The 23,997-nt window shown below is 40.4% G+C and overlaps 3 protein-coding genes across 4 annotated transcripts in view; all 3 read left to right on the top strand.

Annotated features, from left to right (window-relative positions):
- The window catches only part of PROM1 (prominin 1), a 66,585-nt gene extending 64,956 nt beyond the window's left edge, over positions 1 to 1,629 (top strand). Inside the window, exon 25 of the mRNA XM_034064912.1 lies at positions 169 to 1,629. The gene's annotated coding sequence lies outside the window, so the exon portion shown is untranslated. The remainder of the gene's footprint in view (positions 1 to 168) is intronic.
- A 2,593-nt stretch (positions 1,630 to 4,222) lies between these two features.
- Positions 4,223 to 5,564, top strand: FGFBP2 (fibroblast growth factor binding protein 2). Its single transcript, XM_005148477.3, has one exon. The coding sequence runs from the start codon at positions 4,244 to 4,246 to the stop codon at positions 4,868 to 4,870; it is 627 nt and encodes a 208-aa protein (XP_005148534.1). The 5' UTR covers positions 4,223 to 4,243; the 3' UTR covers positions 4,871 to 5,564.
- A 15,420-nt stretch (positions 5,565 to 20,984) lies between these two features.
- On the top strand, positions 20,985 to 23,549 carry FGFBP1 (fibroblast growth factor binding protein 1). Of its 2 annotated transcripts, none has more exons than XM_031048469.2 (2): positions 20,985 to 21,134; positions 22,449 to 23,549. In XM_031048469.2, the coding sequence occupies exon 2, from the start codon at positions 22,474 to 22,476 to the stop codon at positions 23,188 to 23,190; it is 717 nt and encodes a 238-aa protein (XP_030904329.2). In that variant the 5' UTR covers positions 20,985 to 21,134; positions 22,449 to 22,473; the 3' UTR covers positions 23,191 to 23,549. The 2 variants fall into 2 exon arrangements, with proteins under 2 accessions (XP_030904329.2, XP_005148535.2); XM_005148478.3 differs by having other exon boundaries at positions 20,996 to 21,134; positions 22,453 to 23,549.
- Positions 23,550 to 23,997: the final 448 nt, after the last annotated feature.

Below are 23,997 nucleotides of genomic sequence, written 5' to 3'. Positions count from 1 at the left end.
TTCTCTGCCTTCCGTAACATGAGTATTTTAAGTTGTAAAAGTAAAAAATAAGCTACTTATTGAACCATATTGATATCCATGTGAAAACCTATGCCTAATTCTACTTAAATTACATTATAATTCTGTCTTCATAAAGATTCCCTGAATTATTTTTGTGTTTATTTCCAGGCTATATAAATGAGGCTCGAGATTCTTCTGTGGGAATATATCATTATTCTTCCAAGTGTACTGGCATTTGCATTCATCTTCTAAATCCTGAGCCACTTGTTTTATGTCGCCCGTACTGTAAATCCCAATTGTACTATTGAATGTTATGCCATAAACTACTGTACAGAATATTTTGCAATCAGGGCACTGCCTCTTAAATACCACTGTTCAAAGCTTGAATTAAAACAGTTTTTGTTTTTTACTTTTTTACACTGGGCTTTTTACCTTACATCACAGAATATAAATTAATTAGATTAACAGTCTTTGCCTAGCAATCCTCTGACAACTGGTCAAGTTCTTATCTTAAATTGTTGATTTGTGTTAAACACAGTACATACACGTTTACATAAAAATGCATTTTGTATACAGAGACTTTTGTATATACATTTTTCTTAAGACTTAAGTGTTTAGTTAAGATTTTAATCTTGTATAGTGGTCTTCACAAATTTACCAGCATGATCAGTGTTGCTATTTGGTGCTCTTGAATGATCACTTTGGACTAAATTTGAAGTGTAATGGGATCCACAGTGTCTCTTTGTGTCTCTGAAAACTTCAGTTGCAGTTTTGTTTTGCTTCCTCTCTTTTTTTTAATTATTTAATATTTAGTGGGTTTCACAGTGTAGACCTAAAAGGGAATTTTTTGGAGAAGTTTGTTTTGAAACTCTTTGGGTGGGAGGGTTGGGAGTGTCCGTGATGCATAATATAGTGCAAAAGCTAAGCTTTCTAGAGTTCAGTAGTACTCAAAAAGAGCATGAGAAATGCCACATGTGGGTGATTTTTATAATGCTTTACGTTTTCTGCCTCCCTTTTCCTCATTCACACTCACTTCTGTGATGTTCTTAATAGCACCACTGTTAAGCTGTGACTCTTTCAGGGGGCAGCAATATTATTTTTTTGCTAAATAATTTAAAAATATGATTTCTAATACTGAAACTCAAATGTGTTTCACAATTGGAGTTAACATGTTTACTACTAAAGTTACTGCCTTGAATTTAGGCATACAGTTGCATTGGTGAATTAACAGCAGAATTCATCAACAGGGCCCAAAAGTATCTCTGTTACTAGAGTAAAACATTAAGGTGGGTGAATTAATTGCACATATTGATCTAAAATATTGTCTCTTCATATATCAGCATTGTTAACTTTGTCACCAACAAGTTTCATTGGCTTGAAGTAGGGGTAATTCTGTCAAACAGTCATGTAATTGTTAAGACTTGCTGAAAAGTGATACCAGTCTTTAACCTGGAATAACCTTAAAGTTTTCAGTTTTAGGTCATAAATGGAAACATTTCTAATTGCCAGTATGTAGCATATGTGTATATGTAATGTTCAGAACTGCAGATTTTTAAAAGTTTCTATTTTTAATTTGAGAAAATTCCCAGTTTCCCAGTTCATTTAAATAAAAAAGAAGTTGCTTAACTACCTGGTGTTTGGTTCTCAATTGTTTTGTTGCGTAGACCTGTCTCAGAAGACATGCACTGAGTTAACTTCTTATGAAAATTATTTTTTTTACCATGATTAAATATTTCTGCTATATTTGACTTCTTTTAATGACTTTAGCTTAAGCAACACAAGAGACTAAGAACTGGAACAGGAAGAACTGAAAAAATATTGAGTGGGGGAGCTTCCAGCTTCCACAGAGATTATGCAGAGATGGAAGGATTTGAGCTAATGAGTTGTAGAGGGTACCGGTATAACCTGCAAGTGTTCAAGGTGTTACCACTTGCCTGTTGTTGGTGGTGCTGTAGCAGTGACAGCAGAATTAAATATTTGCCAGTTCTTCTGCTCCTGTAATTCACTTCTGGCATCCTGGCTTAACTTTAAAAGGACAGTTGTTTTCCACTGATACAACAGACTGTGAGCTGTTTCATGTGATGCACAGGCAGACAGGGGACGTACATGCCAGATGGGAGCAAGACAAACACTGAGCATTAACATATTAGCTCTAATACATAAATATAGCAGTGCTCTTGAGTCCAAGCTTTGGTATTTGTCCCTGTAGTCTGTTTTATTTCCATTATTGCACTTTAAAAACTTTCAGAACAAGAGATCTGAAACTGGTATAAAGTAACTTTTAAGTAGTTTTGAATTCTGACAATTATTAGAACAAGAGAGATGAATGGCTTAGTTTCTAACCTAGGAACTGTCACTGCTGTTATGCATAACCAAGTGTAAGTAATACATTTGTTTGTCAGATATTAATAGTTATTTTACTGCTTGCAGTAGGGATTTGAAATTCTTGAAATAAAGGTGCGGTGAAATGAAGTGTGAGGTAGGCAACAAGATTCTTCTGGCTGGATGGATGATGGGCGAGAAGACCTCCAGAAAACAATAGAAGAGTGAATTGTGAATCTGAAGTAGGTTTGTACCATTGCTGTTTCTTCTAAAACTTGAGACTCTAAGGCTGGGGAGGCTCATCATTGTCCTTTGAAAGAGACAGTTGGGGGAACAAATGGCAAGAAGCTAGAAATGAGACCTCTACTAAAAATGTTATTAAAATCACCTTAGAGAGGAGATGGAAAGAAAGCTATGTTGTTCTCTCTGACAAATGGTGTTTAGTCATGGGGAACTTCATGGCACGCTTACTGGAAGAATGAGGTTCAGGCTACCCAAAATGGCTGTTCCAAGTGGTTCTATCTTCAAGCAGACAACTCCCGGACAAGCTGGGATGCCACAGCAGCCAGGGACTCTACTGTCAAGTGTTAGAGAAGCCCCTTTTGCAATTTTATTTTTCCATTCTGCTTCGCTGTTTGTGTTAAATGAATGGTTTTACCTTGTTATTTTCTTTATTGATGCCTATTGAACTGGTAGGTATACAAAATGGTGTTCTATTCCATTGTGTATGGCCATTCTTACACTCAGGGTTTCTAGCATGCCAGTTATTCAAGCATACTTAAATTATATGCTCACCATTCCGGAAGCTGTTCAGGTCAGACTTGGTGTATCATACATGTCTGCTGGGGTCTTATTAGTCAGAAATGTCCTGTGACTTGCAGAAGTGTGGAAGGGATTCTTCACATGACCTCCTGGATGCCAAGAGAGTTACCATGATTTTCCTTAGCTCTGCTTTTACTTGCTACAGCAGAAACTGCTAGTACAGGACTCTGCAGTAATACATTTCTGTTCTCTTGCCTTTGTTTTATGGCAGTTTTACAGCACATTTATTATGAGGAGGAAAATATCTGTTTAGGAAAAGAAGTGGAAGATGATGAAACACAAATATCTGACATACTCTGGGGTCTCTTCACTGCTGCTGAGACCCATGATAAGCTAGCTCTGTTGTCTTGCTCTGTTGGCTGGAAACAACCCATGGTGTGACAATGATGATACACTTCCAAATGTTTGGTTTATGTTTAGGCCTGTAATACCTTATTTTGCTAAACCTTTATTCCTTACCATGCTTGAAAACTGCAAGTCTAAAAGTCTTTCACAGCTCAAAGTATGTGTAGTTGATTCTTCAACGTGTCCCCCACTGTGCTGACATTTGTCATGTTCTGATGAAGTGTTAACGTTGGATCCTTACTGTACAAATCCACAGAAAACCCATTCCACAAATCAGCCTTTATTAGTAAGACACATTCTAATCACCCAGATGTAGCTGTATAGATTGCTTTGGCACTTCTATCTTTTTTTACTTCAATATGGTCTTACAAGCTCTGGCATGAAGATAGCTGGCTATAAAGCAGGTGGAAAATGGAAAATATCTGTTCAAATCAAATATGACATGTTCATCCTGGATAGGAATGTGCTTCTCTGTTATACAACTATCACTCTATATTTAACTGCATTTACAAGGTTTGTCCTGTTACCTTCTTGGGAGTTCACAGGTTATTCGACACTCCCTCAGGCTATAAATTATGGCACATGCTTACTGAAGTGTGATTTATTATTTTTATTTAAAAAAAATAAACCTTCCATCCCATGTTCCCCTGGTAAGAGGCTCCTTTGTGCACCAAGCCTTTAAATTGTGAGCAGCCACTTCATGCTTTCAGTTATTTTGGATCGTGTTGCTCAAGGATCTCAGTCACCTCTCACCATGAAAAGTTTTGCTCTTCTTTTCCTAGTAGTGATCTGTAGCACGGGAGGACTGGGACAGAAGTTGAAGCCAAAGAAAAGAAGCAATGGTGAAGTAATCAATTTTCGGACTAAAACCAAAGATGTCTGCACAATGACCATGAATGGGGATGAGGAGATGAAACTTAGAATTGAATGCAAAAGCCAAGGCATGACCTACTGGTGTGAATTCACTGGCAAGCCATCAGTCTGTCGTGCTTTCATAAACAACCCAAAGATTTACTGGAACCAGATCGCCATGGAACTTAGAAAGCTCCCACACGCCTGTGAATCCACACAGGTGTTGAAGATCACCATGTGCCAGAAGGCTCCCTCAGCAGCTCTCATGAAGCAAATAGCTGCTGGTATGGAACCAGGAGATGCAGCAAACCAGGTCAAATCAGCCCAGAGAACTTCCACTTCTGGAAGGGGAGCAGGGAAAAGCTCTATTAAGAAAATACTAAAACCTCCAATACTACCACTTATAAAACCAACCCAACATAGTCAAGGGTCTGAAAATGAAACAGAAGCAATGAAGCTGGCCCGGGAACATTGCTGGGAATCCCTGCATGGTTTCTGCTCCTACATTATTGGACTCTTCAGAGGTTAAGGGTTCACTTCAGGTAAAACTCCCACCTTGAAGCACAGCAGAATACACCTAAGCATAATCCTGTTGTAATTTTGTTTTATTTTGATCCCGGGGGTCTTTCAGGGCTGTGGAGGGAGGTTCTAGGCTCATTTACTGAAATCTAACATGGCAAAGCCTGTACTGTGGTTTCTGAGGGGCTGGAGAACTTAAACTTCAGTGATGGTTGCTACTTAAGGACTACCTCACAGCCTCCTGTGAGGTTTTCAGTGTGTACTGAGATGTTTGTTCTATGTATTATTAATTCTATGGTATTTCAGTTCTACCTGTTTAAATTGGGCTTGTTTTCTGCCTTCTGTTACTCCTTCCCTCTTGTGCTTTCATATTTAAGCCAGTGAAGTAAGCCAAATAACAAATGCATCAGCTAGAACAATTTAAACCTACATTCAGAAATTCAGAGGATAAAGCTTGTTCATCACAATGGCTAGTTAATTATTAACAATTTTCACTTTAAGAAGTAGTTCATAAGCAACTAAAAGAAATGAGTAAAACCAAATGGACTGTCTTGGTTTGTGAGTCTGCAAGTTTCTGTGGAGACAATAGGGGATTGCATGCAGATGCTTGTCTGGCACTTCTCAGGTTTTCAGCCAGGATTTAAAAAGGCAAAGCCCTCGCAGAACTGGTTGGGTTTATATCCACTTCCATTTCAGCTCAGGAGCTGGTGGCTGAATCTGGCCCGATTTTGACAGAAATGGGAATAGAGGCAGTATGAACCAGCAAGTCTTTAGGCTGCTGCTGATCTTCCTTGTACTTGATACAGCAAAGTGAATAATCTTGTTTTCTTCTTTGTTTTGCAGAGCAAAATTTTTACAGCTGAAGAAGGGCCCCTGCTGTAGTTTAATAATTTAGATATAAGAACTTTGGTTTAAAAATTAGTCATCTCTGTAAATCTTGTAGCTTTTTCTTCTTTTTACACCCCTAAAATGAAGCTTCAGACAGCCCTGAAAAATGCATGAAGCAGGAGTGACTGTACTTAAAGTGTTTGGATGAGCTGACTGTTCTTAGGTCTGTTACACACCAAGGTGTACAGCGCTTCTGTAACCAAAGTTCCACTTCAGGAGTGCTGAACTTGAATAGTTTTTTGTGCTGATTCTCTTCAATGTGTTGGAGATGAAAGCTGTAAACGATGCTACAGTTATTAGAAGCAATAAAATGTATAAAAACATATGCAGTGTGCTTTCTTACAATTTTAAATGGTGCTACTTGTATAAAATCATAGTATTTGATGCTTGTTTCTTAAGAGATCATTGGTGGAATATGTAAGAGAAGTTACAAGCCTGAGTCATTATTTTCCCACTGTGAACATGTTTTCATTAATATTAATATTTCAGTGTGATTACATTTATATTGCAATGATAAGTTACAGACAGCAGGGAGGAAGGATTGGAGAAATAGAAGAGTAATGTAAGAATTTCCAAACACAGTGGATCAGAAGTGTTCGTCTGTGATGCATCTGCAGAGTTCACTGTTACTAGCATCTGTTAGTGGAAATCGTACTGTTTGGGTTCAGTAAACATTCTGAAAGGTAATTCATATCTATTCACTTGGGCACTTGCATAAATCTCATCAAAACTCAAAACAGACCTAGTAGCCTGTTGTCAGAGATTTATATTCAGTTTATTTTTTAAGAGTAATCCCTTCTGTTCCCAAGGGAGCTTCACAGCAGGGATATAACTGGAAAAACTTCCTACCACACAAATTAGTGGTGCTCTATATTTACCGTTAACAGTTTCTGCAGGGTACTTAAAGTACTCCAATTTTACTCACAGATTTGTAATTCTCACTTGATAATTCCAGATTGTAATTGTCAAATCACTAAAGTTTGTACCTTATACCAAAACTGGAATAATTTTCAGTTCCCAAACCTCTTGAAAAGATATGAAAAGGAACAGCAAGCAGTGAACACGGGATCAGTGTAGAAATAGAGCTTGGCTGCTGATAACATGCAAACTCAAGTCTGTATTTTTGTCAGCCTTAAATCTAATGTGGTTGATCTTCATTTATAACTTCAATTATAAGCCTTGCCAGGCTCTTGTGCAGTGAATATATAAAAAGTGTAGCAGTACCCCTATTCACTTTTTGTCATAGAAATTAACGTAATCCATTTGCAAACATCAGTTACATTCTTCAGCTACAATTGGAACTATTTGGAAACACTAAGGGGAGGCTGAGGATTTCCTTGGGATGTGCTTTTAAAACATTTTAAAACTTTTCTTGTATGATGCATACCGACTCTAGAGAGTGACTGTTCTGCAACAGTATCCACTACAACAGTAATGCCCTCAAAAATGAGACAGTGCTTTGCATTTAGAGAAGTCTGGCAGAATCCGTCACCCACTGTACTGATAGCAGCAGAAAAGAGAAGGTTTCATTGGTTTACGAACAGAAGACTCTTTTATGTATATGCATGGAGCACAGAAGGCAGCAAAGTTGTCTGACACTTGTAGAACTCTTGATAATACAGTCCTTAGTATGTGGCCATTGTTGATTCCACTTAGTAGAGATCAAAACTGCTAGTGCACTATTGGGTCCTGGTGGACAGGAGGATGACTATGAGCCAGCAATGTGCCCTTGTGGCCAAAAAGGTAAATGGCATCCTAGGGTGCATTAGAAAGGGTGTGGTTAGTAGGGCAAGAGAGGTTCTCCTCCCCCTCTACTCTGCCTTGGTGAGGCCGCATCTGGAATATTGTGTCCAGTTCTGGGCCCCTCAGTTCAAGAAGGACAGGGAATTGCTTGAAAGAGTCCAGCGCAGAGCCACAAAGATGATGAAGGGAGTGGAACACCTCCCTTATGAGGAGAGGCTGAGGGAGCTGGGTCTCTTTAGCTTGGAGAAGAGGAGACTGAGGGGTGACCTCATCAGTGTTTACAAATATATAAAGGGTGGGTGTCAGGATGATGGAGCTGGGCTTTTTTCAGTGATATCCAGTGATAGGACAAGGGGCAATGGGTGTAAACTGGAGCATAGGAGGTTCCACATTAACATCAGAAAGAGCTTCTTTACTGTGAGAGTGACAGAGCACTGGAACAGGTTGTCCAGGGGGGTTGTGGAGTCTCCTACATTGGAGATATTCAAGGCCCGCCTGAACAAGTTCCTGTGTGATGTACTTTAGGTTACCCTGCTCTTGCAGGGGAGTTGGACTAGGTGATCTTTTGAGGTCCCTTCCAACCCTCGGGATTCTGTGATTCCTGAGGAACTTTTATCACATTTCACTAGAGCAGAGTTCTGCTGCACAGGGCTCTGCACTTGGCACTCTGTGGTCTGAAATGACCACCTGAAGCTTCACTGTTAGAACCAGAAATCGAACGGACTTGCACCAAAGGCCCCTCTTTCATGAAATACTTTTTGTAAAACATTCAGGGTCCAAAATACAAGCACTAAATTTTTCAAATAGGTTAAGGTTTTGGGACCAAAGTGATGCATGACTTGGACTGCATTTCATTAGGTGATACTATGCACCCTCAGCAAGTCAGTTTTATGATCTTACTTTAAAAATGCTTAAAATCTGGATGGTATGTGAAGTCTCCCACATTAGTTGTAACAGTGCTGTGACTGTATCAGCTACATTACTATTTAATTGTGTTTAGCACTAGAAACATACAGTTACGACATTTCAGTAACCTTCTTGGTATGAAAGTGCTGTTCATTAATGAAAGAATGAATTGAGAGGTGTTTGTGGCGAGTCTAATGCAACCTTCCAGTACCTCATGCATGAATGAAACCTGCTGTTCCATTCATTTTAGTTTAACCTGTTAGTCCCCATATACGTAAGCACCTCAGGAAATCCGCTCAAGTTGGAGGTAGAATTTGTCTTTATTTATTTGACAGAAACAGCAGGCAAAAACATTTGTCTGGAATCCTGCAACCAGGGAGCCCTGATACCCAACTGCTTCTGCTGCTAATTTGGTGCAATGTGAGGCAGTCCACCTCCTTCAAGAGCCTCACGTTTAGGTTCCCACAGAGACATCATGAATATTCACCACTTTGACAAACTAAGCCTCAAAGAAAAGTAGAATTATGCATTTGGAGAACCCGTGTGTAAAAGGATATGTATGTAACACACATAGTTATGATCCAAGAAAGACTGGAGTGAGTGTAAGTGGAAAGCCATCAGAATAGTCAGGACTGGAGCACACTCCTGGTAGGAAAAGCCAAGGGGGTGTGTCTTGTTCAGCCTGGAGGAGGCTTTGGGGGGGACCTTATAGCTACACCCTGATATGTATGATGAGGTGTATCCTACGTATCATATGTATGATGAGGTCTTCACTGGCTTTTGTGATAGGAGAAAAAGAAATCATGGTTGCAACTTGATGCAGGTAGGGTTCTGACTTGGTGTGAGGAAAAACATTCACTGTGAGGAGGATAAATACATGATCAGGCTCCCCAGAGCAGCTCTGGAATCTCTGTCTGCAGAGATTTTCAGGACCAGCTAGACACAGTTTAAGCAGCATAGTCTGAATTCACTGTGACCCTGCTTTAAGCAGAAGGTTGGACTACAAACCTCACAAGATGCCTTCTGGCCTGAATGATTATATGGTTTACAGTGGAAATATAGAAGAAATGTTCTTCTATGTTTAATTTGTATAATTTTATGGTTAATTTTGTATAACCAAAAGTTCTGGTTATTTAATAATGAACATTTCTGTTAGCTTCCATGTCTCCTTAGAGTATGAAAAATGCTCTTGGATGATCTATCAAACAAGAGAGACAATTTTCTTACGAATCTTCTGATGGCAAATACCATTAAGTCGAGTGCATCATCTTGGATAACTTCATGTTCAGTACCACTCTCTTTTGATACCTATTTTCATTTAGTCTGGTTTTGACAGCAGAGAAAAACACCAAGAAGTTCAGGTGTGAAGGAACACTGAGCATCAGGTCTGTTTGCTTTAAAAGCAAGTACCCAAAACTAAGAAAATCACCATTTGCAGTGTGTAAAGTAGACCAAATGCACATGACAATAATAATGTTTATTCTGCCCGTAAATCATCTCAACTATGCAGTAGTGCACTCTGGTGTTTTCTGAGAGAATTGTTTAGGTGTGTTATCTGGTTATTTTTGCATGATTTGCAGTCTTATGTTTTGCATTCTTGACTTCAGTAGGTGTTATAGTTGATAGATGGATTGGATTATAGGGACAGAGATATTCCACAAAACCAAGAAGACAAAGGAAAAGCTAAAATTTCCCAAAGTTGCCCATTGCCATTCCTTCTTTTTCAGGAACTTTAGTATTGTTTTCTTTTTTCTGTTTCTCTTGCTGTTACTTTTCCCAATCTCTGCTTTCTTCTCTTGAAAGGAGTCAGATGCAGCACAGGAGGTTTCTTTTGGCTCTCAAACAGGAGAATTGTTCTCATGAGACTTCACAGATCATTTTAGAATTACAGTATGTGATATATATACAAAACAGGAATAAGAAAGCAAAGTGGAAGAGATGAAGTTAGTATGGTGACAAGACATCAGTGTTATCTCATGTACACTTCATATTAGATGTACTGAGAATCCATTCATTTCACTTTCACATCTTGTATACAAAGTTAACTGCATAAACATTAGGCAGGAGGCCAGGTGCTGAATTTCCAAAGTAGCTATAATACAGTATGAATAGAGCAAGAAAAACACAAAGCTGATGCCTGATGCAGAGTGGAAGTCCGTGTTCCCCTCCTCACCTCCCTCAAAAGCTGTTTGCACAACCAGCAGCTCGCTATAGGCATCCATCCTGTGGCATGCTGCTGCCTCCAGCCTTACAATGCTCATAGTCAGGAGGGGAAACAGAGGTGTGCTTTCAGGTCTGCTGGCTGCAGATGTAGAAAACTGCATGACTCTGTTGTTACTGCCGCCATACATAAAAATTAATGTGCAGATGGTGAAATAGGTTGCCCCTCTATTTGTCTTACCAGCGTCATGTGGTGTGTGAGGGAGCCCTCCCCACATTTGCGGCTGGAATAAAATGAAGAACTTGCCTAGGAACTTAAGAGGGATAGAGACTTCCTGCCTAAGGAAATGGTGAGCAGAATTTGGCCCCAAACTCTGCCAGAGGGGCCTCACCACTTCCTCTGCCAAAATCCTTATCAGCAGACAGGCAGGAGTGCTGCCCACCATTCTTCCCTCTCAAACCCCTTCAAGGCAGGCACAGGCTGTATGGGTGCTGTCACCAAGGCACTAAGATGATCCTGTCTTCTGTACTCCAGAAAGTTAACACTTAAGGACATGGAGCAGTTGGAGCAAGTCCAGAGGAGGCCAGGAGGATGATCAGGGGGCTGGAGCACCTCTTGTATGATGTCAGGATAAGAAAGTTGGGGCTGTTCAGCCTGGAGAAGAGAAGGCTGCGTGGAGACCTCATAGCAGCCTTCCAGTATCTGAAGGGGACCTACAAGTGTATCAGAGAGGGACTCTTCATCAGAGATTGTAGCAATAAGACAAGGGGTAATGGGTTAAAACTTAACCAGGGAAAGTTCAGGTTAGATAGAAGGAAATTCTTTACTGTAAGGGTGGTGAGGCACTGGAATGGGTTGTCCAAGGAAGCTGTGAATGCTCCATCCCTGGCAGTGTTCAAGACCAGGTTAGATGAAGCCTTGGGTGACATGGTTTAGTGTGAGGTGTCCCTGCCCATGGCAGGGGGCTGGAGCTAGGTGATCTTAAGGTCTTTTCCAACCATGAATATTCAATGATTCTAACATGGGAATCCACAAATTCATGTGTGCAGGTGGGGAAGGTTATCTAGTGCCCTTGCAATAATGTGAGAGACCTGGTCTGTGAGGGAAGGTGACAGGAGGAAGCACAGAGAACAGTTTCCATGTCTGTGTGCTGAAAGTATTGCTTGAGACCACCAAGGCTCTTTGATGCCTCAGATGAACATCACTGAAGCTGGAGGTCGAGCTTTTGAGCAGTGCCTGTTTTTACATGGGGGAAAAGTTGCATGGCCCCTGTGAGTGTCATCTCCTGAGTGAGGTGCCCATAGCCCCAGTGCATGCTCCTGTGTGGTGGGGCCATGTAGCAGTGCTGGGGTTGGGCTGGGGCTCTGGGCAGTGCTGAGGAGGGTGGTTTGCAGATACAGGCATTTTGACTGCTCTGCAGAATGCAGGCATTCTGGCTCCCACTCCAGCTGGGAGCAGCAGTGCTCAGGGAGTGTATCTGGCAGGACCCTGCCAGGGGCCACAGCCTGAGTGGGATGGACACCAATGACTTTCATGTCATGTTGGTGAACTCAGGCCATGAGATGGTGGGTTTGCCCAGGGGTGGATGCTGGAGCAGGCTCTGGAGACATGGTTCACCAGGCAAGATCTCCATCTTTCCCCAACACCTGCCTCAAACACTGCTGTCCACATAACCTGTCCTGCTCCACTCCATTTTATCAGGAAGATGTTCCAAGATCTGTTGCTTAAATCCATCCATAGAAACCTGTATTTTATCTGCCATGAATGTAGGCTACACTGGGATGCCAGGAGATGTTTTTCACAGGATACCAGAAGAGTTAAGAGCCGTGGAGTAGCACCCACAAGGAACATCATCTGTAGCCATCTGCCTCCCCTTGCCTTTTGGGGCCTGAAGCCTTTCGTGCAGTTGGAATCAACTCAATAACCTTTGGTTTTGCTTCATACTGATCGCATGGCGTCTGGACATCTTGTTGGCTCAGGGTGAGTTAACAACTGAAAGAAATCAGAAACACTTTTCCTTCAGCTTAGGGAACTATAAAACATTTTATTGAACGCTAAATATTTCACATCAGCAGCAGCAGTGCCCTTCAGCAGGAGCATACTTCAAATGAAATCCAATTGATAAATCACAGGGATCTGATGGAACAGGCAAACTTGTTTTCCCTTCCTTACTATTAATCTTTCTGTTCTGGGGGGAGGATTGTGTTAGAAGTGTTTATGACTTGGAAAGAACCCAGTATCCAAAATTAAATAGTACCTTAAATCCTTACCACCAGACAAATTATTCTATTGGGTATATCATGTCCCTTTTTAAACGTCTATGTGTTTGTTGAACTCCAGTAGCAAAGAGCAGTACAGGACTCCTTTGCAGACTCAGCAACATTTACATGAGCAAAGGAAATACATTGTCAAGCACTAGAAAGTGGTGTACAAAACCACTGTGAGAAGAAAGGCATGGTGTGGGCATGATGTGCTGTGAATATGCCTTCAGCTTGTTAGGGTCAGGTATCCTGTTTTTGCTCTCTCTTGGCTCCTTGTGCCCCTCCTCACTGGCAGAGCTTGAAACACAGAAAAGTCCTTGGTTAAGGTGAGTGCTGCTTGTAGGAATGAGACCTGAGGCCCTGAGATATGTGGTGAAGGCATTAACGAGGTGTGCTAGTTACAACCCCCTGATGGGGATGATGGGCTGCTCAGCGGGGTGGAAGAGGGAGTGATGTGAAAGTTTCATGGTTCTATTCCCAAGTCCCACAGCCCTGGAGCAGCATGACCAAAGGTGATTGGCACACTTCTTAGCTCTCATTTACAGGTAATAAATACACCAAGTGAGGCAGTGGATGTTCTCCTCCCTTCCCCTTACCTCCCCATTTGTGATGGCAGCAATTGGTAATTTGACTGCAGCCTTATCTCCACTTCTCTCAGAAGTATAAATTGGGCATTTGAACTCCTCCATGGCAGAGGATGAGAATATGACCCCACTCTGGGACAAGTCGAGGGGCTCGCTCCTCTCCCCTCCACAAAGCAGGGATGCCTCTTTGGCAAAATTTGCGCCTCTGACTAGGTGGGAACTAACTTTAATGAATCGCCAATTGTTTTCTTCATCTAGATGAGCTCAGTCATTGGCGGGCTTTGGATTTTAGCACTAATGTGGTTAGTGAATGCATCAACAGCAATTCGAACCCGTGTTGCTTCAATTCAAATTGCAATTCGAACCTGTGTTGCTTCAATAAACTGCACTATTTGTGAATACAGAGTCATGACAGTTCTTACTGATCGTGACTGGCAACTGACTATACTCTTCATGCAGCACTACTGAACAGCAACTGTTTGCCCCAGGCCTAGTGCTTATTAGCGTTTAATGAAGTCCTTTGGACTGTGTGATCATCAGCACACAGATAATACAAGATATTGAATAATCTAGGACTCAGTTTCCAGAGGCTGTGGACAGACAGTGTGGGAAGGGATAAGGGAAGGCTGTTCTTTGCTCAATACAGCCTTCAGCTCTGTTCCCAACCAGCAGGTTAGTTAACCAGGATTTAGGTCCTCTTTCCAAAGTACTCGAGAAAATCCCCAAATTCCCCAATAGCATGAAGTAGGACATAGACATGAGATTCTTACACAGGCACACAGGAACAAATGGAATTAAACATGACTGAAAAGCTAGTTTGTGTAATTTAAGTGGTAGCAGAGGAAAAACAGTAACTTAAACCAGAACTGGAATTGTAACGCCGCAGCATGAGCAGTAGCATCACGATCTACAGAACTACTGCATTACTTTTCACCTCATTACAGAAAATGGGCTTCTGGCTAAACAGGGTTGAATGCTTCTAAAGGATGTACTAAATAATTAGAATACTGCTAGTCCTCTGCAAACCTACTAAAAATAAGGGAAGTATTAACACCTGGTGTTTATAATCACTGATTTCTTATTTGTTACCGATCTCCACATGGAGGAGCTGTGGAGTTAGAAATGATCCAAGAAAAACACCAAACCTTGAAAGAACAAAGTAGTCAGAGACAGCGTATCTCCTCTTGGTTAACTAGTCAAACCCCAAGTCTATCATAAATGCTGAAGGATGCGTGTCCTGTCAGCTTTTGGTAACCATGACGAGTTGCAGTAGAACCTGGAAAGGCCAAGAAACCTTTTTCTTTGCTAATGTCTTCTCTTTGCTATATATCCAAACACGCTGATCTCAGTACAATGAAAATGGTAGATAAGATTTGTTCATTTTCTTTGTCTTTTCTCTGTGCCTTCAGAGACCTATGTCAGATGTGAAAATGCTGAGAGCTACCAGTTCACAGTGTAGCTGTGAAATGCACACCTATATAGTCATTCTTCTGACTTGCTGAGTTTTCAGCAGGACTCTTCAGAGCCTCTTCCATATGTGAGCTCTTGAGCCTTACAGCCTAAGTGCATTTAAATGATGCTTATACTATGTTTCAAGGATAACCCATAAAATGATGGAGGATAGACATTACGGCTAATAATGTCAGTGCATAGGTCAGCCCATGATGGCTGACATGACTTGTAGAGGAATAGCTTGTGTTAGCCCAAGATTACCTTTTCCATGTAGCTGGAATAGTTTCTTCTAAAGATAGTAATCTAAATCAACAAAGGAGTTGTCACAAGTGTGACTGTGCCTTCTTTTTGCTCATACTGTGAAAACTGTTGTGGCTTAAAGGCATGGAGCAAGGCACTGTTCCTGTAGCTTGGCCATCAGTATTTCTAGCAAAGGGGAAGTTCTATACATGGACTGAACTCCCTGTTGGTTTATTTCCAACTGAAATCCGCAAAAATAAAGATTTCTGTTAGTTATTTGCAGGATTGAAGTCTCTGGGTGGTTGACCCAAGACAGCAATGGAGCACCTGACAGCCACTCACCCCTCCTTTTCAGCATGATGCAGGAGAGAATCAGAACAGCAAAAGAGAGAACAATATGTTGGTCAAGATAAAGACATCTTAACAAGTGAAGAGGGGAAGAAAACACCCACTAAGTGATGCAGAGATGTCTACTCTACACCTCTCACAAGAAGGCTGATGCCCACCCAGTAAACAAGTAACAGCTGTTCTGGAAAGTCTACCCCCAGTTTTATTGCTGCATGCAACATCATGTGGTAAGGAATATCCTATAGGTCCCTTTGATCAGCTGGGGTCATCTGACCCCTTCCAGTCTCTTGCCCATCTGCAGCCTACTCTCTGGAGATGGGGCAGACTGAGGATCAGAGAAGGCCTTGATGCTGTTTAGCTAAAACATCAGTGTGTTATTAGCACTGTCCTAGTCACAAATGTAAAACACAGCACGGTATGGGCTGATATAAAAAAATAATTCCATCCCAGCCAGACCCAGGACAGTCTCCTACACCATAAAATCTGTGGGTTTCCATTCCTGGTTCCCAGTTTTGTTTTCCTGGAACAATTTCTTGGTTTGTGCTTCCATTTTCCCACTATATTTAAAAAGTGTACATGAAATGAGTATTTATTTCATAACAAGTGCTAGAAACATCTTGCTGTGATAGCTAAACCCCACAAAATTACCAGGCACTGGTAAACTTGTTAGACTTCACACAATATACTTTCTTAGGGCAGATCCATTCAACTATAACAGAAGGGAGAAAGCTATTCAATGTTTACCTGTTTTGTATACATCTATGTATATATGCGCATGTATATTTACTGGTACAGCTTAATTTATTTACAGAGCAGCTTTAAACTTTATGAGAGCAGGCTAAGACCACTGCTATCACTGATATCAAAACCAGACTTCTGAAAGTCCATCTATTCTGACCAGGTCTACATCGGAGAAAAACTTGAAGTCTAAGTTGACTTAATTTCTTAAAGTAAATTTGGAAAGACAATTGCTGCATCTTCCTTGGAAAAAAATACTCTTGATTGTATCAGTTCAGATCAGATGTGGTTTACAAAAGCCCAGACACAACCTCAAAAATGTGGTCAGCAGCTAGGAAAGATTGACTTTCTAATATACAACATCTTCATACTCTTCAATTCCATTCATGTTCATCCTGTATCAGTCTGCAACCACAGCAAGGTGCCGCAGAATTTCACCACTGATCTAGGCAATATTTTAGATGTTCCAAACAGCACTATAGCCTCAGCTGATCTTGGTTCCCTTCACCTGTACAGGATCAATTGGTATTTTTGATGCATGTAAAGAAAGTAATTCAGTGGAGACCACTGCGTATACACCAGAAAAAAAACCTAGAACAGTGCCTCAATCTTTTCAAGTTTCCACTAGGAAAAGATATCTTACCTTTGTGAGAAGGTGGAGTAGAACTAGAAGAGGGCTGAATCTCATTTTTTACCTCTGTTTGCCTGTAGTAAATCTACCAATATTGCCTTGATGCAAAGTCATTTTTTAGCTGCTCCTCTGAATAAGCATATGGGGAATTTTTTACTGCAATGCTTTCATGAGAGACCAGGCATCCATGACAGATGAAAGAAGTTTTTGGTAAACATCACTGTCCATAAGAGAGTCCCTTGTGTTTTAGCAAGATGTGTCTGATGATTTCATGTCATGTGTCAAATTCTTCCTTCTTATAGATATGCATGACGCTGTTACCCTGGGTAGATGCTAGTCTAGTGGCAGGCAGTAATGTATAATAACATCTTTTATTATCTTACTCATTTTATCTCTCTGTAAGAGAAGAATCCTTTGTCTGGTTGTGTTCCTGGAGCTTTTCTGGTCAGACAGACGGGCTCTTGCACTGCTCTAAGCTATAGAAGTTTTAGCAGGCTAAGATGGCAATTAGTCAATAGTTGCTTCCCCTGGCTGCCAAAACAACTTGATATGTCCTGAATATAGGGAATATCTATGCTAATAAATCAAGCAGGCAGCCTGCTCAAATAAAACCACAGGACAAAGAAATGATTGTGCTCGTACAGTCTGTAGCTGTTACTGAGGCAGACAAATGCCAACTTCCATTAGAGCCAAAATTAAATGAAAATACATGAAACTCTGATTTTGAGGTTAAGTACTTCCTGATATTGGAAAAATCAGTATGAAACACGCACTTCAGTATAGCATCCCTCTGTTTTACATGATTTTTCTTCCAAATTTTTTTCCTTCATAGAATATAGCCTTTGTCTTCTGTCAAAGCTAAATCCTAAAGAAGAAAAAACAGTTGGTTTTTTTTGGATTTGGGTTGGGTTTGGGTTTTGAGGTTCTTTTTTGTATTTATCAAATCCCATCTCTTCTTTGGTGACTCTGTCATTATCTGTATTAACCAATTAAAACAAGAGGGGTTTCCTCATCGTCTCAGAAACATGTTCCTAATGGTTGTGTTCCACCACTGGCCTGGATCTCCTTGGATTAATTAAAGCCACTTACTGAAAATACCACTGTCCTTGCCTATCAAGATAAAGCAATACTCTGCAGGCCTGAAAACAAACTCTCCCTTTTATGACTGTTCAATATGTAACTGGGTAATAGATTAACAGCTGCTGACTGCCAGGTATGAGCTGGGAGTCAAGAGGGTTAGATCTCTGGTGAAGATAAACTATACATTGGCAGTAATGAATTTCAGGTTATTTTAATCAACATGTTGCCAACATAATGCAGCAAGTAAATTAAGAATAACACTCCAAGTAAAAACTACTGATTTTGTAGATGAAGAAAGTAATCAGTCAGACTGGGGTTACAGATGAGGATAAAATGATTAAGCTGTTAGTTTCACCCATATGTAACCACCGTATGAAGAAGTGTTCATTTTGGTTTTGCAGCAATTATTTGGTGATGTTTAAGTGTTAATTAAGCACCTATGAAACAGAGGTCCATACTTTAACTGTGTGTACTTTCTTTTCAAGATGAAATTTGAAGAAAAGGGATGTTCTGATCATCTGATGGGGTAACTCCCAGCATTGATTATCGGGGTACAGCATGAATATACACTCTATGCCCAGGTAGGTAAAGGACATCCATAAAACATCAGTTCATGTCTAATTAAAACAAAACAAAAAGATATTCTGGGAACATAGCAGAAAACCTGCAGTGTATCCCGGCCAGCCTCCCCCTTCTGAGATGATACTTCACTTACTAAAATAAGTAAATCCTAGTTTACTGTGATTTTGAAATAATCTGAGTAGGCAAGAATTCCAGCTGGGCCAAGATGGATCATCTCAAAGATGTAATCACCCATATCAATAACCACTTGAATGCAGAATTCTCTATAGAGGTTTCTGCATGCTGAAGACAGAAATAGTTAATGTTTGTCCAGTCTGCCATGGCCTCAGGAAAGGAATATCAAAGCAGCAGAAAGGCAAATCTTGTCTCATGCAGCCTTTTCTCTCCCTGTCCTCCCCTATTTTTATGAAGTAGGAAGGCTAGGCTGATATGTCCCATCAATAATGTTGAACTGAGCATCAGCAGCTGAACTGAGACTGACATTGAAACTGATTTTGCTTTACAAAACTGTCAAAACAGGTAATTTTAGAAGTGATGAATGATGTAGGGCTTAAATATCTTCTAAACATTGTGATTAGTTTGACCAGTAAATGGCATTTTGTAAACAAAAACAAAAAAAAATCATTGCAACTTTATCTACAAGAATATTGCCTTTCTAGGTAAAGAACATCTGGCATCTCCTAGTGAACGTCTGAAAAAGTCTGTGGCAGAACTGGGACAGGAATTCCTCACTGTAAACCTGTTTCCCTACATTGGAGCCTACCTCTCTTCCTTACTTGTAGATATTTATTGTTCAGCCACAGAACAATAGAGGTAGGTGTGTGCTGGTGGTTTGGTGTTGGTTGTTTGGGGCTCTTTTGTGATACATCTGAACTACCCTCAATCTGTCGCAAAAAAGTCGATTTTTATCTGCTTACACAAGACAATATGGCACAATAAAACCATACATGAATTAAAGCCAGAACCTGAGGTAGTGTAGCCACCACTTTGGCTTAATGCTGTTCCCAAAGTAATTAGCCCTGATTAGTAGGTCACATAGCCACATTAGTGCAGCTGCACAATTTTGAGGATCCATGCTAAATGCTGATATTTCAGATGATATTCTGCATACTATGTCGTGTTAATGTAGGATTCCTGAGCAAGATAGTCCCTCTCTTGCTTATCTCTTATATTGTCCTCATTCTCTGATTCCTGTCCTGCCTGACACACCGTTAAATATTTTCAGATCCTTGAATCATTTTACCCTTATTCATTAGTCTTTGCCAGGGCTAATCACAAATCCTTCACACTTAGGGGACTGTTGTGAGTAGTTTCATACCAAGTCATGCCAATTAAAGGTGCACAAGACAGACCTGATGGCTGAACTCGATTGGAAAGCATCAAAGGTAGCTGAACATACATAGATAAGGAGGTAATCCCAGCATACAGATCAGATCCCACATTTCTGTCTTGCACTTGCTGCAGAATTACACTTTTCTTCTTTCTTTGGCTTCTGTGGTTTTTTTTTACAGAAAGTTAACAGTCTCCTCATCACCAAACCTGTCCAGACAATGCCTTGCCTATAGCTTTGTCTCTTTGTCTTGTTCCATTTCTATCTGATGGGAAAGAGTCAAAGAGGAAGACCTGCCTGTATCTTACACCAATTTCTACTTTTATGGATTCTGGCATCCCACCTTTTAATCTTGTATTTCCCAAGTATATGTAACAAATGTCCCACTTACTTTTCTCCAGTAAAACCACCTTAAGCAACTGAGCTACTAGGTGCTAGGAAGCTACTAGTAGGATGCTACTAGCAAGGCACTAGGTGCTCCATCCATTCTTTAAGGGACACCTATTCCCAACTTGTCTAATACTTGTTCTTTTGCTGTCACCACCTTTTTCACGTTAATACTCATTAGACATAGTCCCATAATGAGATCTCATGAGGTAACCTGCTTGTTTCCATGTGCAAAAGCTGGCAGAGAGAGGGAGAAGCATGGATCCATCAGCGCTGTGCAGTTGATCCCAGCTCTTAGACCCCAGAGAGTCACTAATTTTCAGATAGCTTGAATTTGTGTCTGAGCTTTGCACTCATAAGCATCTCACCGTAATGAATGCTGTCCTTAATGCAGAATACTTCATAGTTACATTGATTTTAAATGTTCTCCAATACGCTGCTGTGACAGGAGGTAACAAAATGTTCAAAAGGTAGTTTTGAAATGCATTGTGGAATTGTTTTAATTTCACAAAAATCACTGAACTCTACTACCCAAAGTCTGCTAAACACAATGTGGTGCAACTTGTTGAGGGCGTTGCAGAATACATCCCTCAGTGGCTGGGAAAAGCTCTTGTAGAGAAGTTTAGGATCTAATAAAGTTCTTATCATTGCTTATGAAGAGGGAAGGGCTTGGCCAAAGCACCATCCAAATTACGCAAGCATACCTTGTACTCCACCAGTTGCTGCCTTTTTTGTGCTAAGAATAAGAGCTGGCACTTTCCCAAGAAGGTGTGTCAGAGGCAAATGAGCGTGGCACTGGAGTACCTTACTGTGTTGTAATAGACTTGCTGGAGACCTGAAGGTGTGCCTTTGCCTTTATAAATACCGCGCTGCTTTTACAAGTAGTTCTTGAGTCTTTTGAAGATCAGGAGTTGCATTTGGATATCTCCAAGCCCTGTGCAAGGTATGTCTTAGTTATCTTACTTCTGCACTGTCTTGCTTGCAACAGAAGGCTAATGTTACATCATTATTTATTTTAATGATATTAATTGCTGTAATTGCAACAGAACTGTAAATACTACATGATGTTCTCTAAAGAGGATTTTATGGAGAGAAAATCCCTGTGCAGTATAAGGCATGAAGGAAGTCAAGTAAGAACAATGCAAGAGTAGGACCTGCTCACATCTGCTGCTGTCTATGCATCCTAGATTCTAAATTTCTGTAACTAAAGATATTTGCAGATAATTGAGTGCTGAAATAGGTTCCTCATTAGCATGCCTCCACATGATTTTCTGCTTTCTAACAGGGAAACTTGGCCACAGAAATGGCTATGATGGAAACATCTGAAACATACATTTACAGATTTAACCAATTAAATGACAAATTTAACCCACTCCCTACTCCACTCCTTCCCCCCCCATTATGCTATGATCTGATCCTGAAAGCTGCTTCCTAAAGAGAAACACCTACAGAAACAAATGTGCTCTGTGCAGACACAGGGATCAGCTTGATAATTGTTTGTTAGCCAGCGCTAACCAGCTACATTTCTAAACGGATGTTACATATTTATCCCTTGAATTTGGGAGATTTAGACACTGCAGATACTTCAAAAACAAAAGGTAATTCTGTTTGTTTAACAGTCAAGGCGGCAAAGCATCAATAGTTACTTTTTGGTGTCTGGAAAGACTTCCACCCTGTTTTTTCTACCACTAAACTGAATGCTGGCGTAACCAGGGAATTAAAGCCATTTTCAAGATGCCTAAGATATAATTTTGCTTAACTTGAACCAAATGGTTTATTTTCTGTGTGGCATATTTTTGAAAAATAACAAGAGGTTGAAGTCAAAATCACTTATGTGCCATTTATAAAATAGGAGATCATGGGAACCACAACTGCTTTGTATGCTGTAACTTCAGATATCCATCTGAGATGACTGACAAAGCCCATGTTCAAATTCCTTCTCTGACTGCAGAAGAGATTTTAATCAAGGTACCTTCATCACTGGGCTATAACATGTCCTGGGAGTGACTACCTTCTGTTCCACATTGTATAGATAACTAAGTAACTGGAACAGAAGGACTGACTCCACAGCCATCTACAGTTCTCAAACATAGTACATAATGGTTGTAGAAACCAGGTATTATCTAAGCAAAAGACCGAGGATTTTGCTGGTAACATCTTTTTAATGGGTGTAAAGAGCAGTGTAATACCATGTCTGAAATACTGCAACTGTCAAATGGAGCTTAGCATTAAGTGAGTTTCTTTTTTTGTTTTGAAGGCAGATAGAAAGCAACACAGAGACCATGAGGATCAAAAGCTTTGGACTTCTTTGTGTGCTGATTCTGGTCTCCCAGATGGTACTGACCAACTGTGAAAGAGAGAAGGATAGAAAAAAGAGAAGACAAGGCATAGAAGACAGTGGAAAAAAACGAACTGAATCTAACCAAGAGAATGAAAAAGGGCGAAAATCAAGAGGAGGGAAATCATCTCCTAAAGGCAAGTTTAAAACCAAAGAAAATGCTGAATGCACCTGGGCAGTGACCGATGTGAATGCTCCTACTGTGCGTGTAGAATGCAAGCACGGTGATAGTGAGTTCTGGTGCGAATTCTCTGGAGATCCATCCACCTGTGCACAGTATGCAGCAAACCAGAAATCCTATTGGAAGCAAATCTCCCGATCCCTAAGGAAGCAGAAGCAGATCTGCCAAGACCCCAAAACTGTCCTAAAATCTAAAGTATGTAGAAAAGGCCCACAAAGTGCTCATCTCAAGCTGACCAGCTCAAGCCTACTAACATCAGTGGGTCCTGCAAATGGGAACACAATGCATCACGCAAAAGAAGTTGTTCAGACTCCACCAGCTGTCTCTGTGACCAAAAAAAAGCTAGAACACAGCCCTGAAGACTGTGTAGAAGACATAGATTATATCGATCAGAAAAAGGTGGCTGAGGAATACTGTCCAGAAAGCTTGCTTTCTTTCTGCAACTTTTTTATCACAATGGTCCAAGACAAAAAGTGCTGAGGAAATGTTTATAAAGCTCTGAGTCATGGAAGCCTGGTCTCATATAAGTTACTGCAAACTGCACATTTTATTCTCATGTTATATAGTGTATATAAGAAAAAAATGAATATATTTTTCTGATTTTGTATATACACATAGTTGAAGATGTTATAGATATTATTTGCACATAGATTACTACACAGGTGTTACCGACAGATGTTACATATGCTACCCACAAGTATACAAGTAACCTCCTTGCCCCTCTTTGAGCTGTGCTAGCCAAAGTGATGAATTCAGTGCTATGCACTTCTTGGTTATGTACCATATATTTTGACCTAAAAATTGTTAAGAAAAATAAACTTAAAAATATATTCAAAATATTCCCTCTTTCTGTTTAACTTTGTTTCTCCATAAGTGCTAAGAAAGTTTTTGTCAAAGATTGATCTCTCACAGGATGTAGGCAGGGTTGCTTATAAAGCAGTTTTTAAAAGACTTCCAGAGCTTTCTGGACTTCAGCTTTCTCAGGCAGTGCAAGCAACATTTTGCTAGGGAACTACATTATTGTTAGTTTGTTGTCATTGTGATAATGAAGACAGACAAGATTTCCAGATTTTTTCCATAATTTTAGAGAACCTCAGCTTTCCAATATCATCAAAGGATGTCCGAAAACTTTGCAAACTTTGGTTCTCTCTTTTCTCCTATAGTATGAAGCACATATTACACGTTTTCTGGCAGCTAAACAGAGCTGCAGAGATAAAATCACTCATATAGTTTGTACATAGACCCAGAATCAGAACCCTTACTTGAGCAGCTAAAGCACTTGAGCTC

The sequence above is a fragment of the Melopsittacus undulatus genome, chromosome 7 (genome assembly GCF_012275295.1).
Source record: "Melopsittacus undulatus isolate bMelUnd1 chromosome 7, bMelUnd1.mat.Z, whole genome shotgun sequence".
Taxonomy (NCBI): Eukaryota; Metazoa; Chordata; class Aves; order Psittaciformes; family Psittaculidae; genus Melopsittacus; species Melopsittacus undulatus.
The sequence above is the reverse complement of the archived record's forward strand: the minus strand, read 5'-3'. Positions and strand labels throughout refer to the sequence as shown.

Bases quoted from the DNA above. Each gene is read 5' to 3' on its own strand.
- FGFBP1 (XM_031048469.2), top strand. From the start codon at position 22,474: ATGAGGATCAAAAGCTTTGGACTTCTTTGTGTGCTGATTCTGGTCTCC.
- FGFBP2 (XM_005148477.3), top strand. From the start codon at position 4,244: ATGAAAAGTTTTGCTCTTCTTTTCCTAGTAGTGATCTGTAGCACGGGA.